The 18,145-nt window shown below is 47.7% G+C and overlaps 1 protein-coding gene across 1 annotated transcript in view; it reads left to right on the top strand.

The window, feature by feature from the left end:
* The window catches only part of LOC119450654 (uncharacterized), a 51,452-nt gene extending 44,424 nt beyond the window's left edge, over window positions 1–7,028 (top strand). Inside the window, exon 9 of the mRNA XM_037714165.2 lies at window positions 2,933–7,028. Within this exon, the coding sequence (XP_037570093.1) occupies window positions 2,933–3,161 (229 nt within the window). The 3' untranslated portion in view covers window positions 3,162–7,028. The remainder of the gene's footprint in view (window positions 1–2,932) is intronic.
* The last annotated feature ends 11,117 nt before the right edge of the window (window positions 7,029–18,145 follow it).

Here is an 18,145-nt window from a genome sequence, read left to right on the forward strand (position 1 = left end):
GGGAAAAAAAGTACCCGAATGTACTGGTTCGGGCGAAACACGGTATACCAGGTAATGCGGCTTAATGTCTACGGCGGGCGTACGTGTTTGTTAGGTGTTACGCATGCTGACTGGTGTCGAGAGAAAGTTTGTTAGTTATAAACAAAGGCAAGAATTGTATCCGCTTACATTTGCTGCGCGAAGATCGGCTATAGCACCAGCTTCATTTGTTGGGATGTCTTGTCGAGAATACGTAGGGCAAATTAACATGGTGGCTTTTCTCTCTACTCGTTGAACATCATTGGTGACGTCATATCGGTATGCAGGTCCCAGACGACGCAAGCGTGTTCAATCATAGTAGTGTAGCTTATTAGTTGAGCCACGCGGCGAGGCGAGTTTAAACGAATGAATTGTGGCGCAGGTCAAAGAAGAAGGAAAAACCAAGAAGGAGACAGGATAGGGCGCCTTCTTGGTTGTCCTTCTTCTTTTCTTTGCGCCAAAATTCATTCGTTTAGCTATGCACCAGCTCCCCCAACGCACTACCTTGCTAAAGCGCACAGTTTACGTCTTGGTAAACGCAGTTTTGAGAAAGGCTGACGCGCAGATGTTATCAATGCGCACGCTCCAAGGTGGGTTGACAAGCCGCGGTAGCCCACTGGCTATGGAGGTGCACTTGTCAGCACGAAGTGAAGGTTTCGATTCTGGTCGCTCAAGTCACATTATACGATGGAGCTGAATGCGACGACGCCCGCGTGCTATGCAATGAGTGCTTGTCAAAGAATCCTAGGTGATCAAAGTTGATCCGGAGTCTCCCACCATGGCGTGCCTCAAAATCAGGTCGTGGTGCATAAAGCCGCAGAATTTCATTAATAAATAGGTATTCAATTGAAACAAACAACATGGTCTGTTAGTCTTAGTACCCACTATATATATATATATATATATATGTATATATATATATGTGTGTGTGTGTGTGTGCGTGCGTGCGTGCGTGCGTGCGTGCGTGCGTGCGTGCGTGCGTGCGTGCGTGCGTGCGTGCGTGCGTGCGTGCGTGCGTGCGTGCGTGCGTGCGTGCGTGCGTGCGTGCGTGCGTGCGTGCGTGCGTGCGTGCGTGCGTGTGTGTGTGTGTGTGTGTGTGTGTGTGTGTGTGTGTGTGTGTGTGTGTGTGTGTGTGTGTGTGTGTGTGTGTGTGTGTGTGTGTGTGTGTGTGTGTGTGTGTGTGTGTGTGTGTGTGTGGTGTGTGTGGCTTGAAACATCCTGCAAAGGCCAAGATCCTGTCGACGGTGAGCGTAAAGACGTGCTTAACTCTTTCCGCGCGAAATGAAGAAATAATTTCCTGTGTTTATAACCACTCACTATGTGCACCAATAGAGTATGTTGTTATGCCATTTGGCCGTTGCTAGTAAAAAAAAATGTCGCTGTACCAAAACGCAATTATTGGTAGAAAAACGCATATGTGCTGATACCAGACACCACAGCGCTTTGCAATATCATTATTATGCAGTAGGAACAGAAGGGCTGGACCAGGGACGCTATCCAAAGTAGCCCAGATCGATATGTCACTGCAAGACGTTTACAATGCTGTCCGCCTCTTTCAAATAGCTGCTTGCTGTCCGTGAAATACGCAGCAATCCATGATATTAGCGTTTCTGTCCAAAGTTCCCAAGTTCAAATAATAATTGCTCATGACGCAGAAGGTTCATTTTCAATATCATTTTAGTCCATACATCGAAATTTCGCAACCGATGACTTCCTAAACTTCCTTTTCTTTTTCTTTTACGTTAAGCGCAACAGGCGTCACCTCAGTTGGCTCAGCGTAGGGCACATCTGTGTTTTCCGTTACACGCATGTTTAGATAAGAATGTCGAACAAGATTTAAAGCTTTGCGCCTTCAATGCGCTATTGTGGCAGTAAATTAGAAATGTCTCAGCACATGGAGCCGTTACGGGTATATTATAGCTAAGCAATATCCTGTACATAAACTCATTACGCCTCTCCAACCCCGTTCAAGTGGCGTACGACCTCTAAATATAGCCCTGGTTTCAGATTTCTGCAAAATTATATAGCGGAGGGCAACTAACCCTTGCTGGCGCCATTCCCCGCCTATCATCCACCCCACTTTCTGCGGTCCGCCCGCGAACTTTCGACGTCCTAGTCTGTGCCAACACATGATGTACGTGCAGAGTGATCATTTTCTAAGCTTTACGGAATTTTTTTAAAGTCGCCTGTTGCAGATGACATAATTATAGTCCTCAATTGAGCTGGAGTACTCAGAGAGCCGGACATTACTAGCGCGAGAAATCGAAACACATATTCAACTAATTAACAAAAAATCGCGAAGTAACTTCCTAATTGATTGCTTTACGGCACATATGGCCATTTACGAATTGTAGCCGGTGAGTTTACAAGGCGTATCCACTTGTAATGACTTTCCAGAATGACGTTAGTGTGGAGATATGCTCCATCAAACTCGCCGTAAAAATTCAATGTACTTTCACTTACTTTTCTTTTTTTTTTTTGCAAAATGCTCTCTTGTGCACTGAAACAAAAAAATTAACTTGAACACCCATGTATTTTGTCCGCACTTCGGGAAATAACAACTCGAAACGTGTGTAATCCTAGAGATTAATTTCACGTGGACACGCCTCACAAGCTCGCCGGCTACAATTCGTGAATTGCAATATATATATGACCCGTAAAATAATTAATTAGGAAAGTAACTAATGTATATTCGCTATTTAGTTGAATATTTGTTTCAATTTCTCGTGCTAGTAATGTCCGCCTCTTCGAATATTACAGCGCGAGTACAAGATTTATGCTATCTGCCACAGGCAATTTTTTTTTAATTCCGTAGAACTTAAAAATTATCACCCTGTACACCACACAACAGCCGGTGACTTGTTGAACTGTTTTCAACATATGTGTTCTCGTCTTTTTTTTTTCTTCCCGTTAGTGCCTCCTTTTCGTCAGTCAACAAGTGCATCGAGAAAAGCCGCAAGCTCTGCGAACCCGACGTCGATAGTGCGAGGAAACTGTCGTCGGCCTTCTTCAGCGTCTACGGCTGTCACCCGAAGCAGCATCAGCCCAAACATCAAGGCCCGAACAGTGGCGCCAGTCTGGCTTCTTCGGTCGCGCTGACCCTTTCCATCGCGCTAGTCGCTTCGATTGCGATACGAAGGTAGCTTCGAAAAAAAATGGAGGTGGGGGGGCGTCCCCGTCGCATTGGTTGAGCCACTCGGATGTTCTGCTGTACTGAGCACATAGGTCGAAGATTTCATCCCCGGCAGCGGGTGCCGAATTTCGAACGGAGAGTGCAAAATACATCCGTACGGACTGTGATCTCGCTGCATCGTGAACCCGGCACGATGTAGTCGAAGCCGCGGCCCTCTCGGATTCTATAGGTGTAGCTCTGCAGACATCGAAACGAATCCATTAAAGAAATTCCACAAGCAGAGACGACGACTCTAACAGAGGTCGTTTAAAGCCCCTCTATCTAAAAAGTAGCGCCATTCTTAGATCTTGCCGCCACCGCGATCACCCCGGCATTTCCTCCTCGCCGCCTCCTGTCGCCCCAGCCTCCTCCGCTCCCCCATTGGCCAATCCGTGTCACGTGGAAGCACGCGTTGCGCTTTTGTATATTTTTTTTTTCCAGCGCGCTCCGACCACCATTCTCAAACCTTTGCGACGGAAGTGCTGTACGCACAAACGGATCAAGCGTGTTAGGGACAAGAACTTCGTTGTGATGGCATGCTGCTGCGCCTTAAGTTGCCGCAACCGAGGGCAAAAGGCTTTTTTTTTTTTTTACCATCTGTCGAGCGCAAACGCTTGCTGCACACTTGGTAATGCGGCGTCTCGCATCGTCGCGTTGATGCTTCCAAAACGGCATTAAGGCCAGTTACTGAATGACGAAGCAAAAGCGTGCCTCAAGAAGTGCTCCGCAAGGCGCGATCGAAGTTTTCCGCAGATTTCCTCTGGTAGCGCGTTAGCTGTCGTCTGTTACGGCAGGTCCGGCGTAGGCGGCGTCACTGTCGAGAACGCACGTCGATCGCGCAGGCCGCGCTGAACGCGACAGTGGAACGGAGGAGGAGGGAAGTGGTTGGCGCTGCTTTTTATATTGAGGGGCTTTAAGATCTTGGGTGCAAACAATTTCGGCTGAGGTCAGCTGTCTTCTTTATTGCGATAGCAATTATAGCGATACTCCAAGCGCATTCCTGCCGTCTTCGTCGCCGTGAGGTTCCGTATAAAGTTCAACGGCGATAAACTCGTTGCCGCGCGCCGTATGCTGCATGTGCGAGTGAAAGCGCGTGAGGAACACGCGCCTTCACGAAGAGCGAACGCAAGGCAGAGAGCAAACACGACGTCTCCGGTCCGGTCGTGCGAAAGGCCGGGGGGGGGGGGGGGGATGGGAGGGAGGGAGGGACGGTAGGCGACGTTAGCTGAGGCACTAAATGCGTATATTGCGACCGGACGCAAGGAGAACTGGCGACTCAGTCTCCCACGCGAAAGGAGGAAAGCGGGAAGGCAGCGCGGGAGGGAGCGTGCACGGCTTCTACTCTGCCAGGAACTGCATACTTTGCGCGGCTGAGGGCTGTCGCGCGCACCGTATCTTGAAAGCGATCTCCACACGGCTCTGACCTTTGTATGCACTGTGCTTTCGCCGCTTAGTTTCCGTTGAAGCGATAGACCACACGAACCTTCGGTCACTGCTATCGCAGCGCTTGCACACGCCAGAGTTTTGACAGTGCTTGTCTGCGGTCATCGAGTGTGATCTATTCATGTTTGCTCGAGCGCGCTGACACCATGTTTGTTAATTCAGTTAGTAAGCGAATGTGTCCAAGTTTATGCAGCCCATAAAATTACTATCCTTACTCCATACACTCTACTAGTAAATTTGCTATCGCAATCGATGCTTCGCCTTTCGGGCGAAACTGTGACTTTTTTATCTCTCTCTCTCTTTATGGTTTATCACCCTTCAAGTCTTTCTTTTTTTTCTAATCAGCAACGCCAAAGCCAGCGTGGTGATGAACAATAAAGAAGTATCCAATACGGTTACGAATCAAATAGATGTGACCAGGCACAACCGGCTCCGTGCGCGTTGCGCAGAAGGTATCGCCAGCGCAGAAGCTCCAGGTGCTCCCGCCAGGGGCAGGAAACTCCATATACCTCCCATGGGACGCTCGGTCCCATGCTGATACTAAAGGTTTAGCTGATACGCGGCGGCAGCGCCGCTTCCACCCCTGGCGGCTGCCGGATATTCTACTGGAAATAATTCACAAAGTAATGCCTCCATGACGTCACTGATGAGGTCAGAAGGTAGAGGAAGAGGGCGCGCAGCAGCGAGGAAGAGGGTTGCCGCTGAAGCTCTCCTTTCCCACTTCGCATGCAAGCGGACTGTGTTCGTGCTCTCTTGCAGGTCCGCTGGCCGTGCGGCGACATTGGCCAAATCACGGAGCAGAACCCGCTCAAGTGTGTCGTGTATTAGGAAGCGCTTTCTTCCTACGAGGTTTACCTTGCAAGCTGCTATTCATTTTCTAAACCACTGGGGCATTGCTCGTACGCACTAGTGCCAAGCAATTATAATGAAGAATATTTACATAGCGAAATTTTGTTAATTACCAATATTCGCGGTTAATATGTTATATTTCGTCATTTCGTGAAAGTAGTCGCTTTGAAAGTCCTAACTAGCGGTTACGTTTAGGGCTGCACTTCAACTAGTCCACATATATAGTGGGGGTAGCATAAAGAAAATAACTTCCTTGCACCATCAATCGTCAAATTTGTTCGTGTGTTGTGAAGTGGAACAACTAAAACTATCCGATTTCTCGGCCAGCCAAAACTCAACATAAGTAAAAGTTGAACGCTTTTGTTTTTATTCACACATTCGGTACTGGAAAAAGACTGACCTCCACGCAGTGCGAAAGTGACAATCTACTGAAGCAATTTTCCTTCACAACGAAAATTTGTACATAATGAGTGCAAATATATTCCGGAAGGTCCAAACCAATACGAAAATTATTAACCACCACGGCTGCGTATTTCTTTCTTTCCTTTTTTTACCTTGGCTGTGCATGTCGACAAAGAGTGAACAAAATGTATAGCCCGAAAACACGCACTCAAGCAGTTCATTACAAGTATTTCACCGGCAACAGATAGGCTGCCCTCATGACGAATGAGTCGAGCGACACTGTTCTTATGTCAGTCCACTCAGGCTTGCACAGAACTGGTTTACTCATGCAAAATGAATACCTGCTCGAAAAATAGAGTGAAATACTTGTTCTTACCCATGGTCATTAGGAAACCTGAAAAACTTCGCAGAACTGGAATTCCCGGTGTTCGAACACCACAGAGCCGCCAACACATGTGATGCCCCGATTTAGCCATATTCGTCTAATGCTTGGTCGAGGTATTTTCCTGCGTATTCCGTTCGTTGCACGCCTGATAAAGCTTCCCTGTATTATCTTCCCCATCTTCACACTTGGGACGACAACCGAAGCAGACGACCAAGCCCGATATGACTTGTGATATCACTGAGCGAGTGGCAAGGGTGAGCGGAGGCAAGCTCGACGGACGCACGATGGCGACCACTTCCCGCGCTTCGCCCTATTTAAAATTCACAATAAGAGAAATAAGAAAAGTAACTTAGGATGTCCGGCAACCGCTAGGAGCGCACATGTTCCTTGAAACTAGCTTTACTTTCCGGGGGCTGCTCCCGCATCGTCATAAACACGCATCGTACGCTGTCGGTCCTGGTGCACCTGTGCAGCGGCAACGGCAACGCTGACGGGTCTTGCCCATCAGCGATGTTGAGGCGCATCTCCGGCCATGAGAACGTTGGCTTCTGCCTCAATTCATTTTGTGTGGCCCCCGTGCACATGAATCAGGGAGACCTACTTCTATACGGAATGGCTGTTGTTGTTGTTGTTGTTGTTGTTGTTGTTGTTGTTGTTGTTGTTGTTGTTGTTGTTGTTGTTGTTGTTGTTGTTGTTGTTGTTGTTGTTGTTGTTGTTGTTGTTGTTGTTGTTGTTGTTGTTGTTGTTGTTGTTCATTAATAAAATGGCGCAACCCATTCTGCGGCGTCGGCCATGAATTGGGTGGTGAAAGTACACTATTACGGAAAATAATGGGAAATGAAATTAGGAACTTGTAGTTCCGAAATAAAACATTAACTGTCGCAGATAAAAGGCTAAAATATCTAAATAAATCAATAAGAATTATGGCAGCATAAAAGGAAACAGAGCAAGTTTAGCATGCATTCATTTTTATTTCGCGCAGAAAATTTCAGACGGCATCACAAATGTTCCTGTGGTTATAACCCAGTGCGGTATTCTCATAGGAAAGGATTACCGAAGAGTCATTCAAGCCAAACTTTCGGAAAGGTTCTTCTAGATATCTTTTCCTTTGAATATTGAACTGGCGACATGCTAAAAAGAAATGTTGCAGAGATGTACTCTGATTGCACAAAGGTGATAGAGCCAGACCAGACCTGTGAGTGTGAAGGTAAATGTTCGGTGGGGGGACTCGGCACCGTATAGTCTCATAATCGATACTTCAAGTTTTCTAGTGGAGCACCATTTGCAGTCCCAAGAAAAATTTACATGCGGGAAATGAGATGTGGACAACAATGATTTGGCGAAGTAATTTCTAGCATCTAATTTTCTTAATCGCGCCGCAGTGAAGAAGGCCGTCTTTGGTAAATGGGAATTGCCAGACCACCCTGGGATGCTCTTGTGAGTGCATCTGCATACTCGAATAAGGCTAAACCTTCGTGGCCTGGCACCCATACTAAACGAACGAGACGTAAATTTCTTCAGGGGAGATAATAGAGTGCTTCTAAGGCATTTGACAAATTGAGTGTTACCATCGTGCCACCAGCTCGCTCTTTGAGATGATCGCCGCGTATTAACGATTATACTGGTTTCCGCACTCTGGCACACAACCACAACGGGTGGTGTGTATCTACCGCCCGGTAAAGCGGGCGGTACATACCGTGCCATCAACTAGCTATTTGAGTTGATCGCCACGTGTTGATAAGGGTATGATTTCTATGCTATGGCACATATCCACAACTGGGGATCGGGCACAACCAAGGAGGATTTAAAGGCTTTTTTTTTTCTTTATTGTCTCATGTGCAAAATTCACTCAATTATCAACAGCCCAGTTCAACGAAGTAGCACGTGAAAATCATATGTAACATTTACCAACCAGCATTATTGCAATCACATCAAAATTCTCTTAATGTTGCCAAAGGTTCTAACCTTGACAACCACTCCGGGGCGCATTCATGCGCCTTCTGCACCTCCAGAAAGGCATTTATACTCTCTCGGAAGTACATTCGCGCAGGTCGTGCGTCTGGGTTACAGTAATAGCCCGCCATTCTAGCGCGCCAGATACTGTGAAGGCCAACGAGCATTACCAGATCAAAAGGAAGCCCATCGTCGTTTTCAATCGCTAGATATCTGATACCGTAGGGATCTAGAGGGAATTCTTTTTTGACTGTCCTTTGTAAAACATCCCACAAGAACACTCCCTCCCAACAATGTAGAAAAACATGGTCAATTGTCTCGGGTTGATTACAGATTAAGCAATGTGTTCCCCACGGTACAAAAAAACCCTTTTCTTTCAAAACTGTCTTTACTGAAAGCGTTCCTGTATGTACCTTGAAAAAAAAAGGTTTTTACCCCTGGTGGAATTTGCATACGCTTTACCCTTTTTAGTACATTTTGGCCCTGGCTACCTCTGTAAAGGGATCTATATAAAGGAACCGGAAATTCAGTGTCGCATAGATCCCTGTACAGCTTTTTTCTTTGGACAGAACTCAGGTAATCCTTTGAAAAACGTACACTTAGGAAGCGCACAGTGGAGACAACCTCCTTAAAAAACCCCTTAAGCGTTCTGGGAATACTGCTTGTGGCAACAATAAAATCTGGTAGCGCTTTGCTTATTCTCATCTGACACACAGTGCGCAAGAAAGGGTCCCTGACGTCTCGAAAAAATATAAATCTGTTTACGAGCTGACGCAAAAAGAGGTGTCCCAGACCTACTCCCCCATCTTTGACGCGCCTGAATAGGTTCGTCCGACTACACCTCTCCCAACTCGAGGCCCACACAAACACGGCAAATATGCGGTGAAATTTCTGAATGTTTAGCCGAGAACAGTATAACACCTGCATTGTGTACCAAATCTTACTGATAAAGAACAAATTACATACGGTTGCTCTGGAGAAGATGGATAGATTAGCCACTTTCCATCTGTCCACCTTCTCACGCATCTCTTTCACTTGTTGTTGCCAATACCGATCATTATCCTTATAAAATTCAAGCGGCACACCAAGATATTTTACCGGAGTAGTTTCCCACCTAATGTTGGCAAAAGTGGCAGGGGTCGAAGGCCACTCTCCATGCCAAAACCCCAGGCACTTTCCCCAATTGACAGGACTTCCAGAGATGTCACTAAATTGTTTAACCACCCTAACTGCTTCAATAACACTTTCTTTGTTTTCACAGAAAAGAGCTACGTCATGGCCGTGAAAAAACTGCCCTACCGGGCTGCCCCGGCCCGGCCCAGGTAGGGGAGTTTTTTCACGGGCTTGGGCGCATTTTTTTAGGGGCGAAGCTCCTTAGGGTGTGGGTCTGTCCCTCCTCTGTAGTAGTAGTAGTCGTCGTAGTAGGTAGCCACGTCTACTTTTATGAGAAAAAAAATTCCGAGAGTTGTGGCCGTAGCGGAATCGAACCAGGGACCCCTCGCTTCTGAGCGCGTGGCGCTAACCACTACGCCACGAAGCGCACATGGACAGATGCACCACGATGGCAATAAATACCCAATATTAACGAAAGACTGCGCGTTTCTAACGCGTTTGTGCTAGCGCGTTACGGCCCATGCAAGAAGCTGGTGTAAGACGCTGTGGCCTCTCCGCCTTACCCCCGTATACATAAACGCTGATGGCGTCGGCAAACGTGGTGCACGTTCCGGCATGTGTAAACGGCTGCGTAAGACGCTGTGGCCTCTTCCCCTTAGAGTACTGCACGTTTCTAACGCGTTTGTGCTAGCGTCCCCTTAAGCGGGAGATGGTGCAATTATAATGAAGGGCGCTGTTATAAAATAGGGATGACGTCACATATGGCGCGTGTCATTGGTGGAAGTCAATCGTTCGATTTAGTGCGGCGAGACTGGGCGAATTACACGGAAGATTCACGGTTTACCGATGATTCCCTCCGGAGCTTCGCCCACTCATCATCATTCACCCCGTGGATATGCGGTGTTCTTTTTTTAATCCTCCTTGGGCACAACGCGCATCCGCTTGTTTATAATTATGGGGAGGTTTTCCATACAATGGCACATACCCACAACGGTCGATCGCCAAGAAGCGGCTAGTACATTTACAATAAATAAGGAAATATAAGCCATTATAGAAGTTGTCACATTTCATAGCACGGGTCAGCGAGAGAACATGCGGGAGCCAGTTTGCTTTACGCCAAATACGAAGGAACGCTAGCTGTAGCCAAATTTGTAGCATTTGATTAACCGCTTCATGACAGCTTCCCTCCACAAAGATTCCAACATGTTCATTAGATCTGCATAATTTTTGTCATCTCACTAATAAGCCTAAAAGTTTGGTCCATGAGCTCCGAATATAAATATTGTATACCGTTGCGCTTTATATAGTGCGAAGTCTCAAAGCAAGACAGTCTTATTCGCCACTGATAAGAGCACTTACAAAAAAAAGTGGATCTGGGCCAGCAGTTCAAATGTCTGAGGCGAAGAATTTACCTGCCAGCTTACCTTCTGCTGACAGACCCATCTATCTAAGTAAGGGCCATTGTATATAACACCAGAGCGCACTTGGTCGGCATAGCCATCCTCTATAGTGCCTCATTTTCACACATCCAGAGACTCCATAACACTATCGTCGCGATACTGAACTTGTAAATTTTGTAATTAACCTTAAAAGTGTAGACGTTTTCGTAATATAGTGAAATATCTTTTATAAAATGTCAATATGGCGTTTCCCATAACCTCGTTATCAAAATACAACTTTGAGCAACGAAACCTCGTCACGCTAGAAAGGGCGAAACCTGGTTTTCACTTGAATTACACGGTACGTATTATTCCTATGCCGTTTCTTCTTTTGAGGCAAATCAAGGGGAAGCTAGGGTACAGGAGCGCAGTTTAAAATGGCAGGTGTAGGCGAAAGGAAAAATTCCATCTATAAGTGTGCGTACGTTCCACGTTAGTCCTAGAATAGGCTGCTTGGCTCGTTGTGATGAATGCAAATAATGAGCATTACACGGAAGTATACAGTAGTTGCGAGGCCAAAGCAATGATACATGATACTTATTGCTTTCGCTATCGAGAAATTAGCGAATGCACGCAATTATACTGTGAACCATTCGATTTCTAGGCCGTTTAAAAGAACGCAACTAAAGGGAGCACTAAATACGAATAACATGAACGAATCTAGAATAATATGCCAGCGTCGAAACGTTTTCTTTTTATACCGAGAGATGATTTAGTAGCAGAGCAAACCACAACTTAACCTGACACAAATTCTTTTACCGCTAAAATTGGTGGCAACGGACGACTCATTTGCAAGGTTCCAGGGGCCGTGTGATGTAATGAGTCCGATTCTGTTCATTTCTTATCGTCCGGCTGGGTAGCTGATCCCCTTGATGGGGGGTGGGGGGTGGGGGCGAAGTAATGCTGCTGAGCTACTAATACACATTTAAAATGAAAAAGTATGGATCGTTACATAATATGGGCCCAGAGCTCGTTTCCATTCTTTGGTTCGGCTACGACCGATGAGCACGTCCACGCTTACTTTGCTTGACATAGCAATATAGCTCGCGTGATGCCTATAGCACAATCGCTTGTTTTATGCATTTCGCAGGAAAAATCAACCGCAGTACTTCGTTGAATTAGATACCCGAGCGGCGTTAGCTACCATCACTAGTCTGTTCAATATACACAAGTGGGGCCCGCCAAGTTTATATCTTCTAGCAGCACCATGCAGGCAGTTAAAATCCAGACAGAACAGATACGTCACAGGAGGATGACAACTGGAAGTGATCAACAGTGAGGAAGCCCTAGCCTTGAGGGGAGAGTGCGGACGGCTTTTTGTCTTTGTTTTCAGCTTGGAAAAGCATTCCGGCGACGGTACTGGTTTCATGTTGGTCGTCACCAGGGCAAACAAAAAGTCGCAGTTTCACCCGAAGGGCGAAGTATCGATTGTCATATCAAATTAGTGGACAGCTATACAAAGTAAGGATAGTAGTTTTATCGGCCGTATAAACTTGTAAACATAGGCACACTAAGTAAATTAGCAAGCATGGTATCACGCGCGCACAAGCAAACATGAACGCCTCTCACTCGATGACCGTGGAAACTCTGTCAAAACGCTGGAGTGAGTCAGCGCGCCACCAGCAGCGAGCGAATTGAGCTTCGTGCCGGCGCTCGCATCAACGCGATCTTAGCTGCGAATACAAGGGGAGATACAGCCGCGCGGGCGGCCGCTCGCGGCACAAAGCTCCAGGGCGTCACACAAAGCTGACTAAGCTGACCCACGCCGTCGTCCGACTCTATCGCCGAGAGTTGCTTGTTGATGAGATGAGGTCGGGAGGTTGAAGGAAGCGAGAAACCGGTTTGTTCTACATATTTACAACTAACAACTGGCTCCGTGAATTTGAGAGCACACTGCATTGCGGATCACTTTGCGAAGGTGCCTGTGATGTTGCACCTTCGCTCCTGCATATATGACGCAGTCACGAGTTAATAGGGAAGCCGCAGTCAATGCCGTCCTCTCGGTCGGAGGTTGGCTCTTTGCAGCAATTAGCTGAGCCAATTCCTGGTGGTCGTTACCCTTTTCACAGAATGCGACAGTTGCAGATACCTCGAACGTTCACTCGACCTCGCACGTTCATTCGCCGTCGTCTAGGGCTCTAGGCGTAACATCTGGAATGCTGGTCGTGTCTGCAGTCCCATGAGCCACGGGTCAAGTAGTAACATCGCGCCGTCGGGCATAACAGCGCAGCCACTAAGCCATCACGATGGGTTCTTACTGTATGTGCGTGTGGAAGAAAGATCAAGCGTGTGTGAAGATAACTTCAGCCTTTTATATGTTGAATTACCTCAACTAGACTAGAGTGTGCTAGATTGGGGGAGTGGGTCCAACGCAGGCTCCCCGCTGAGGCTTTTTTTTTTTTTAATTGAAAATTTGGTGGCGCCACCGTCGCTTTCTCCCGAATGAGCGGCCCCATGAATAAATGAGCGGCCCCATGAGCGGCCTACCGCAGCTGCATGGAGCTTTGACAGGCGGATACTCGGTGGCGGCAACACTGGTATTATTCCCCAGCGATCTATTGTAAATTAAATGGAAAAAGAGCTGCGGAAAGAACGCAAAGGACGCAACAATAGCGGTGCATTGAGCAGACGACAGCTACTCAGCCAATGAGCGATGCCGAAACAGCCGGCGCCAACGTTTATTGGCCGGAGATTCAGAATAAGGCGACGGCAGCGCCGCCAAAATTTAAACGTTTTTTGCTTCACCCTCGGCCCTTGCAAAGGCGTCCGCTGGACCCACTCCCCCATTCTAGTACACTCTAACATCAACCACTACTCAGCGAGATACAGTGATCTTGCACACTTACGGCAGGCACCAAACATCTAACCATATTTATTTCTTGCTTTCTTTTTTTTTTAATTTGTCCCGAATGCGAGTGGGACACAGACGCATGATCGAATGAAACGATTAATATCATACTATTTTAGCTGCTGTGTCACTTACGGTTCATTCCGCTCACACATACCCAGGCAGTCTGGACATTGCCCGCACAGGCATCTGTCGAACTCCGTCGCAATGCACCCGCATAACTCAATGGTCAGTATTTTTAAGGCTGATATTACGAAAGGGCGCTGAATTTAAACAACATTCATTTAGTAACGTTGAAAGGGTACGCCTTTCTAACAACACGCGTATGTGCGGAACTTATTCGTGACTTCCCTGCTGCGTTATTACAGTGGTTTAATCAAGACAGAAATTCTATTCTAACGCAGCAAAGACATTACCACTAACTTCCGTAAATACGCGTGTGAATAAAGGGGCGTACCCTCTGGACGTTTCTAACTGAAAGATGTTTAAATTCTGGCGCCCTTCTGAAATATCATGTTTTTGAAAATGCTGACATTGAATTACGCCTGGTGCAATGCAGTGAAGGTCGGCCGAAGGGGTACGTTGATTTCCTGTTTATGTAAGTGTTCATTGCGAAAAAACGAGAATTAAACGGTCAGCTTGGCTGCAAAAGGACAAAGCAGCGCTCACATGCACGATCATGTTCCGCACTGTAACATTGGCAGCGAGGCAAGGGCTGCGTTTCGCTTTCCGCGGCCGGGATTGAGTGTCGTGCTTTCTGATGATGCTGGTGAGACGATCATTCATGAGGTTTAACGTTCTGAAGCAACACTGGAGCTGTGAGAGATTCCGTAATGGAGGGCCCCGGCTTAATTTTGGTTAACACCTGAGATTCGTTGACGAACACCTAAGTCTAAGTTCACTAGCGTAATTACATTGCGCCCCCATCGAAATGCGGCTTCCACGGCCAGGGAATCGAACTCGCGACCTCGTGCCCTGTAGCAGAACTTTGTAACCATTGCGCCACCACGGTGGGTAACGGACTTTACTGCGCATCTAACATGCCCGATGACATGCCGGCGCCGGTCTGCACGCTGACGCTTTACGGCTTGAGCCTCATGCCCGAAATTTCAGCTAGGTCAGACGAGACGCGCAGAGACCCGTACTGTCTGATTTTGTCTGCTGGAATTACGACTAACTATCGCCCCACGTGTTAAAATATATACGTACGTGTCGTTTTCAGGGTGGTTTCAACGTCGAAAAAAAGGAGTACAGAGTTATCCTACCAGGATTCCTTGAGAGAGGCTGCGCCTTCACATTGGTCTTTGAATTCACCGGTGACGCAGCGTAAGTCCCGCTGCCAATACTGCGCACGCATATATGCGGCGTGCATTTGAAGTTCTGCTATGCACTGTGTCAGCTGTTGCATTAATTGCGATGACCGCGTTCCAGCTCACAAAAAGGGCGCTTTGAGTTTGCTTCATTTGTGGTTTCTATCGCACTATATGTAATCGCGACTCACCCATTGCAAGTTGTTGCGCGTAAAGCGGGCGAGGAGGAAATGGGATGACTCCCAAAGAGTACAAAAAAATTAATTTATTTATGACGGTATACGAGCCTAAATTACGACGTAATTATGAGGAAAGCCGTAGTAGGGGAGTCCGCATTAATTTTGACAACATATGGCACCTCAATCCGAGCACAAGCGTCGATTCCGAGAGAAGCTTTTTTGCACTGCGCCGAACCATCACATTCACGCAGTCTGCTCTATCATCGACGAACGCCTGGCGGGCCTCGTCCTTATCAGCGTACGCCGAGCGATGGGCACTGACGTGGATTGCAACCTTGTTCACCAGGACATATCGCCGCAATATGTTTCAGAGGTGCCTATTAAGCGAGTTAAGCGACGAGCAAAAATTTTCTCCTTCGGCTAAAGCAACTAATGCTTGCTGTACTTGAAGACTTCTTTTAAAAAAAGGCGCCGTAAAACATTTTTGTATTTTTAGTTTTATTATGCAGCAATTCGTATTCATAGCTTTGACCTTTCAGTTTATCCCCGATGCCCGGCCGCGCCTTAATCCCTGTATTAAATCAATGCCATCCTAATCTATGTGTCAGCGTTTGTCTCAGGTGAACTGGCGCCCTCCAACTCAATGGGAGGCCCGGTATTGCTGTCAGGCTTAACACAAGGTTCTCTTATTAATGATGTTGCCAGTAAGTTGCATTACAGTTAAAGGAAAGTACACCTAGTGTAACAAGTTGGCCTTCATGGGCTTTGTTTGTTTTAAATCCTGTTAACGCTGACTATACAAACAAAATGTCATCTATCTCGGTGGTGCAGCCCAAAAGGATAGAGATGGACAACATTTTGTTTATTGATGATGCCATAACGGTCCACTTTCAACTTAGTTGATTTCATGCTGCTCACTGCTGGCCCATTCCAAGTGGCGTGTGTTGTTTTTCTTTTCTCTGGTCATTTGATCTCTTGTTCGATGCTAAACCTGTAGTACCATGCCACGTGCTCCTTATTCTCAGCTAACATCCCCACCTAGCGCCCACATATTTTCATTACTGATTGATATTACGGTTTCCCATTGATACATCGTCGGAATACGCAAATTACATACATTGTGGGTGGGCTGTGCGGTGTGAGTAAAGGGCGATGGCAGTGCGTCTTCAAGAGACCATTGACCTAGGCTAGCGGTCTGGCATAACGCAGCAGCAAAATTCTGAGCACATGAGCTCAGTAAATGCAATATATATATATATATATATATATATATATATATATATATATATATATATATATATTGTGAGCATTATATTACCCCTTCATCTTCTTCATCTGTATATACTCATCATCATGGCCAGCGCCATTCGCTTCAGCGCGCGGCCTGCATAATAAACCGTCGAGGTTGAACAGCTATCTCGCAAGTGGTGGAGAGTGCTCTCGATCCCTTGGTCCTCTACGACTTCGAGTTTCCCTGGAGCTTCGTTCCGGTCGCCGCTTGCCCCGCCTTTCCGCCACCATGCCCCAAGAAGATCCACCAGGAGCCCCCAGCGTCACCGTCTCTGCCCCACCAGCCGTTCCTTCATGGACCGTCAGCGCGCGGCAGCGCGATCCCACCATGTTCGCTGGCCTTCCTAGTGAGGACGTTGACGACTGGCTGGACAATTATGACCGAGTGAGTGAGTCTAACCGGTGGGATGATTCTCACAAGCTTCGGAGCGTCGCATTCTACCTCACTGACGTTGCCAGGACTTGGTTTCTTAACCATGAGCGCTCCTTCCCTGACTGGGCGGCTTTCAGACACCAGCTTCGGCAAATTTTCGGCGCCCCCAACGTCCGCTCTGAGGTAGCCAAGAAAAAGCTTGATGCACGCATGCAACTTCCCGGGGAAACATACACCTCTTATATCGAGGACGTCCTCGCCCTTTGTCGCCGGGTTGACACAGCCATGACTGAATCAGATCGTGTTCGTCATATCCTCAAGGGCATTGCCCACGTCGCGTTCAACGCACTGGCCATCAAGAATCCAAATACCGTTAACGATGTTATCGCCACTTGCCAGCATCTGGACGCCCTGCAGGCCATCCGTTTACAACCTGTCGCCTGTGACACGCCTCCTTCCTCCGATACGGACCTGCGTGTCCTGATTCGGACTCTCATACGCGAGGAGCTCCAAGTGTACGGCCTGCGCAGTCCTCCCGCTCTTCAGCCGCAACCTTCGGTTCCTGGCCTGCGCGACATCATCAAAGAGGAGCTGTCCTCCATGACCTGCACTGTGGGCTGTGTCCCTCCTTCGCCGGCGCCCTCGTATGCTCAGGTTGCGGCTATGCCACCAGCGTTCGTTCAGACAACGCCTCCTGCTCCTGCTACTCCCAACCATCTGGCGACTCTGGCACCTCGTGCACCTGCCACAGCATATTACCCTACCCGCCCTTCGCCCCGCCCCATTTGTTATTACTGCGGTATTCGCGGGCACATATCGCGCTTTTGTCGCAGACGACAACAGGACGAACGCCGTGGTTACGATGTTTACGAGCGAGACCCATTGCCTCTCCCAAGTGCCTACCAGCGCCGGCTTTCCCAACGCTCACTTACTCCGCCTCCAAATCCCGAAGAGCCTCGCAACTACCGTCAAGGGCGCCGCCGCTCGCCTTCCCCTCTCCGACGCTCGACATCACCTCTGCTACCGGCCTCCCGCACTCCTGACTACCGATCGGAAAACTAGATGGTGCAGTTTTTGGAGGGAAAGCTGCATGGCCCGCACAGACTACAATTCCTCCAGTGTGCCCGGCCAATACTTTATTAGTGTGTGTAGAAGGTGTACCCGTTCCTGCATTGATTGATACGGGCGCAGCTATTTCTGTTATTCACGCTGACTTGTGCTCTCGTCTACGCAAGGTTACTACACCTTACAATGGAGCTATTCTACATGGCGCAAATAATGTTGTGATTCGGCCATCGGCGCAATGCACAGTTCGAGTTTCGATTGACGGGATTCGCCACCATATTCAGTTCGCAGTGTTGACTTCCTGTG

This window comes from Dermacentor silvarum, chromosome 4 (assembly GCF_013339745.2).
Source record: "Dermacentor silvarum isolate Dsil-2018 chromosome 4, BIME_Dsil_1.4, whole genome shotgun sequence".
Classification (NCBI taxonomy): Eukaryota; Metazoa; Arthropoda; class Arachnida; order Ixodida; family Ixodidae; genus Dermacentor; species Dermacentor silvarum.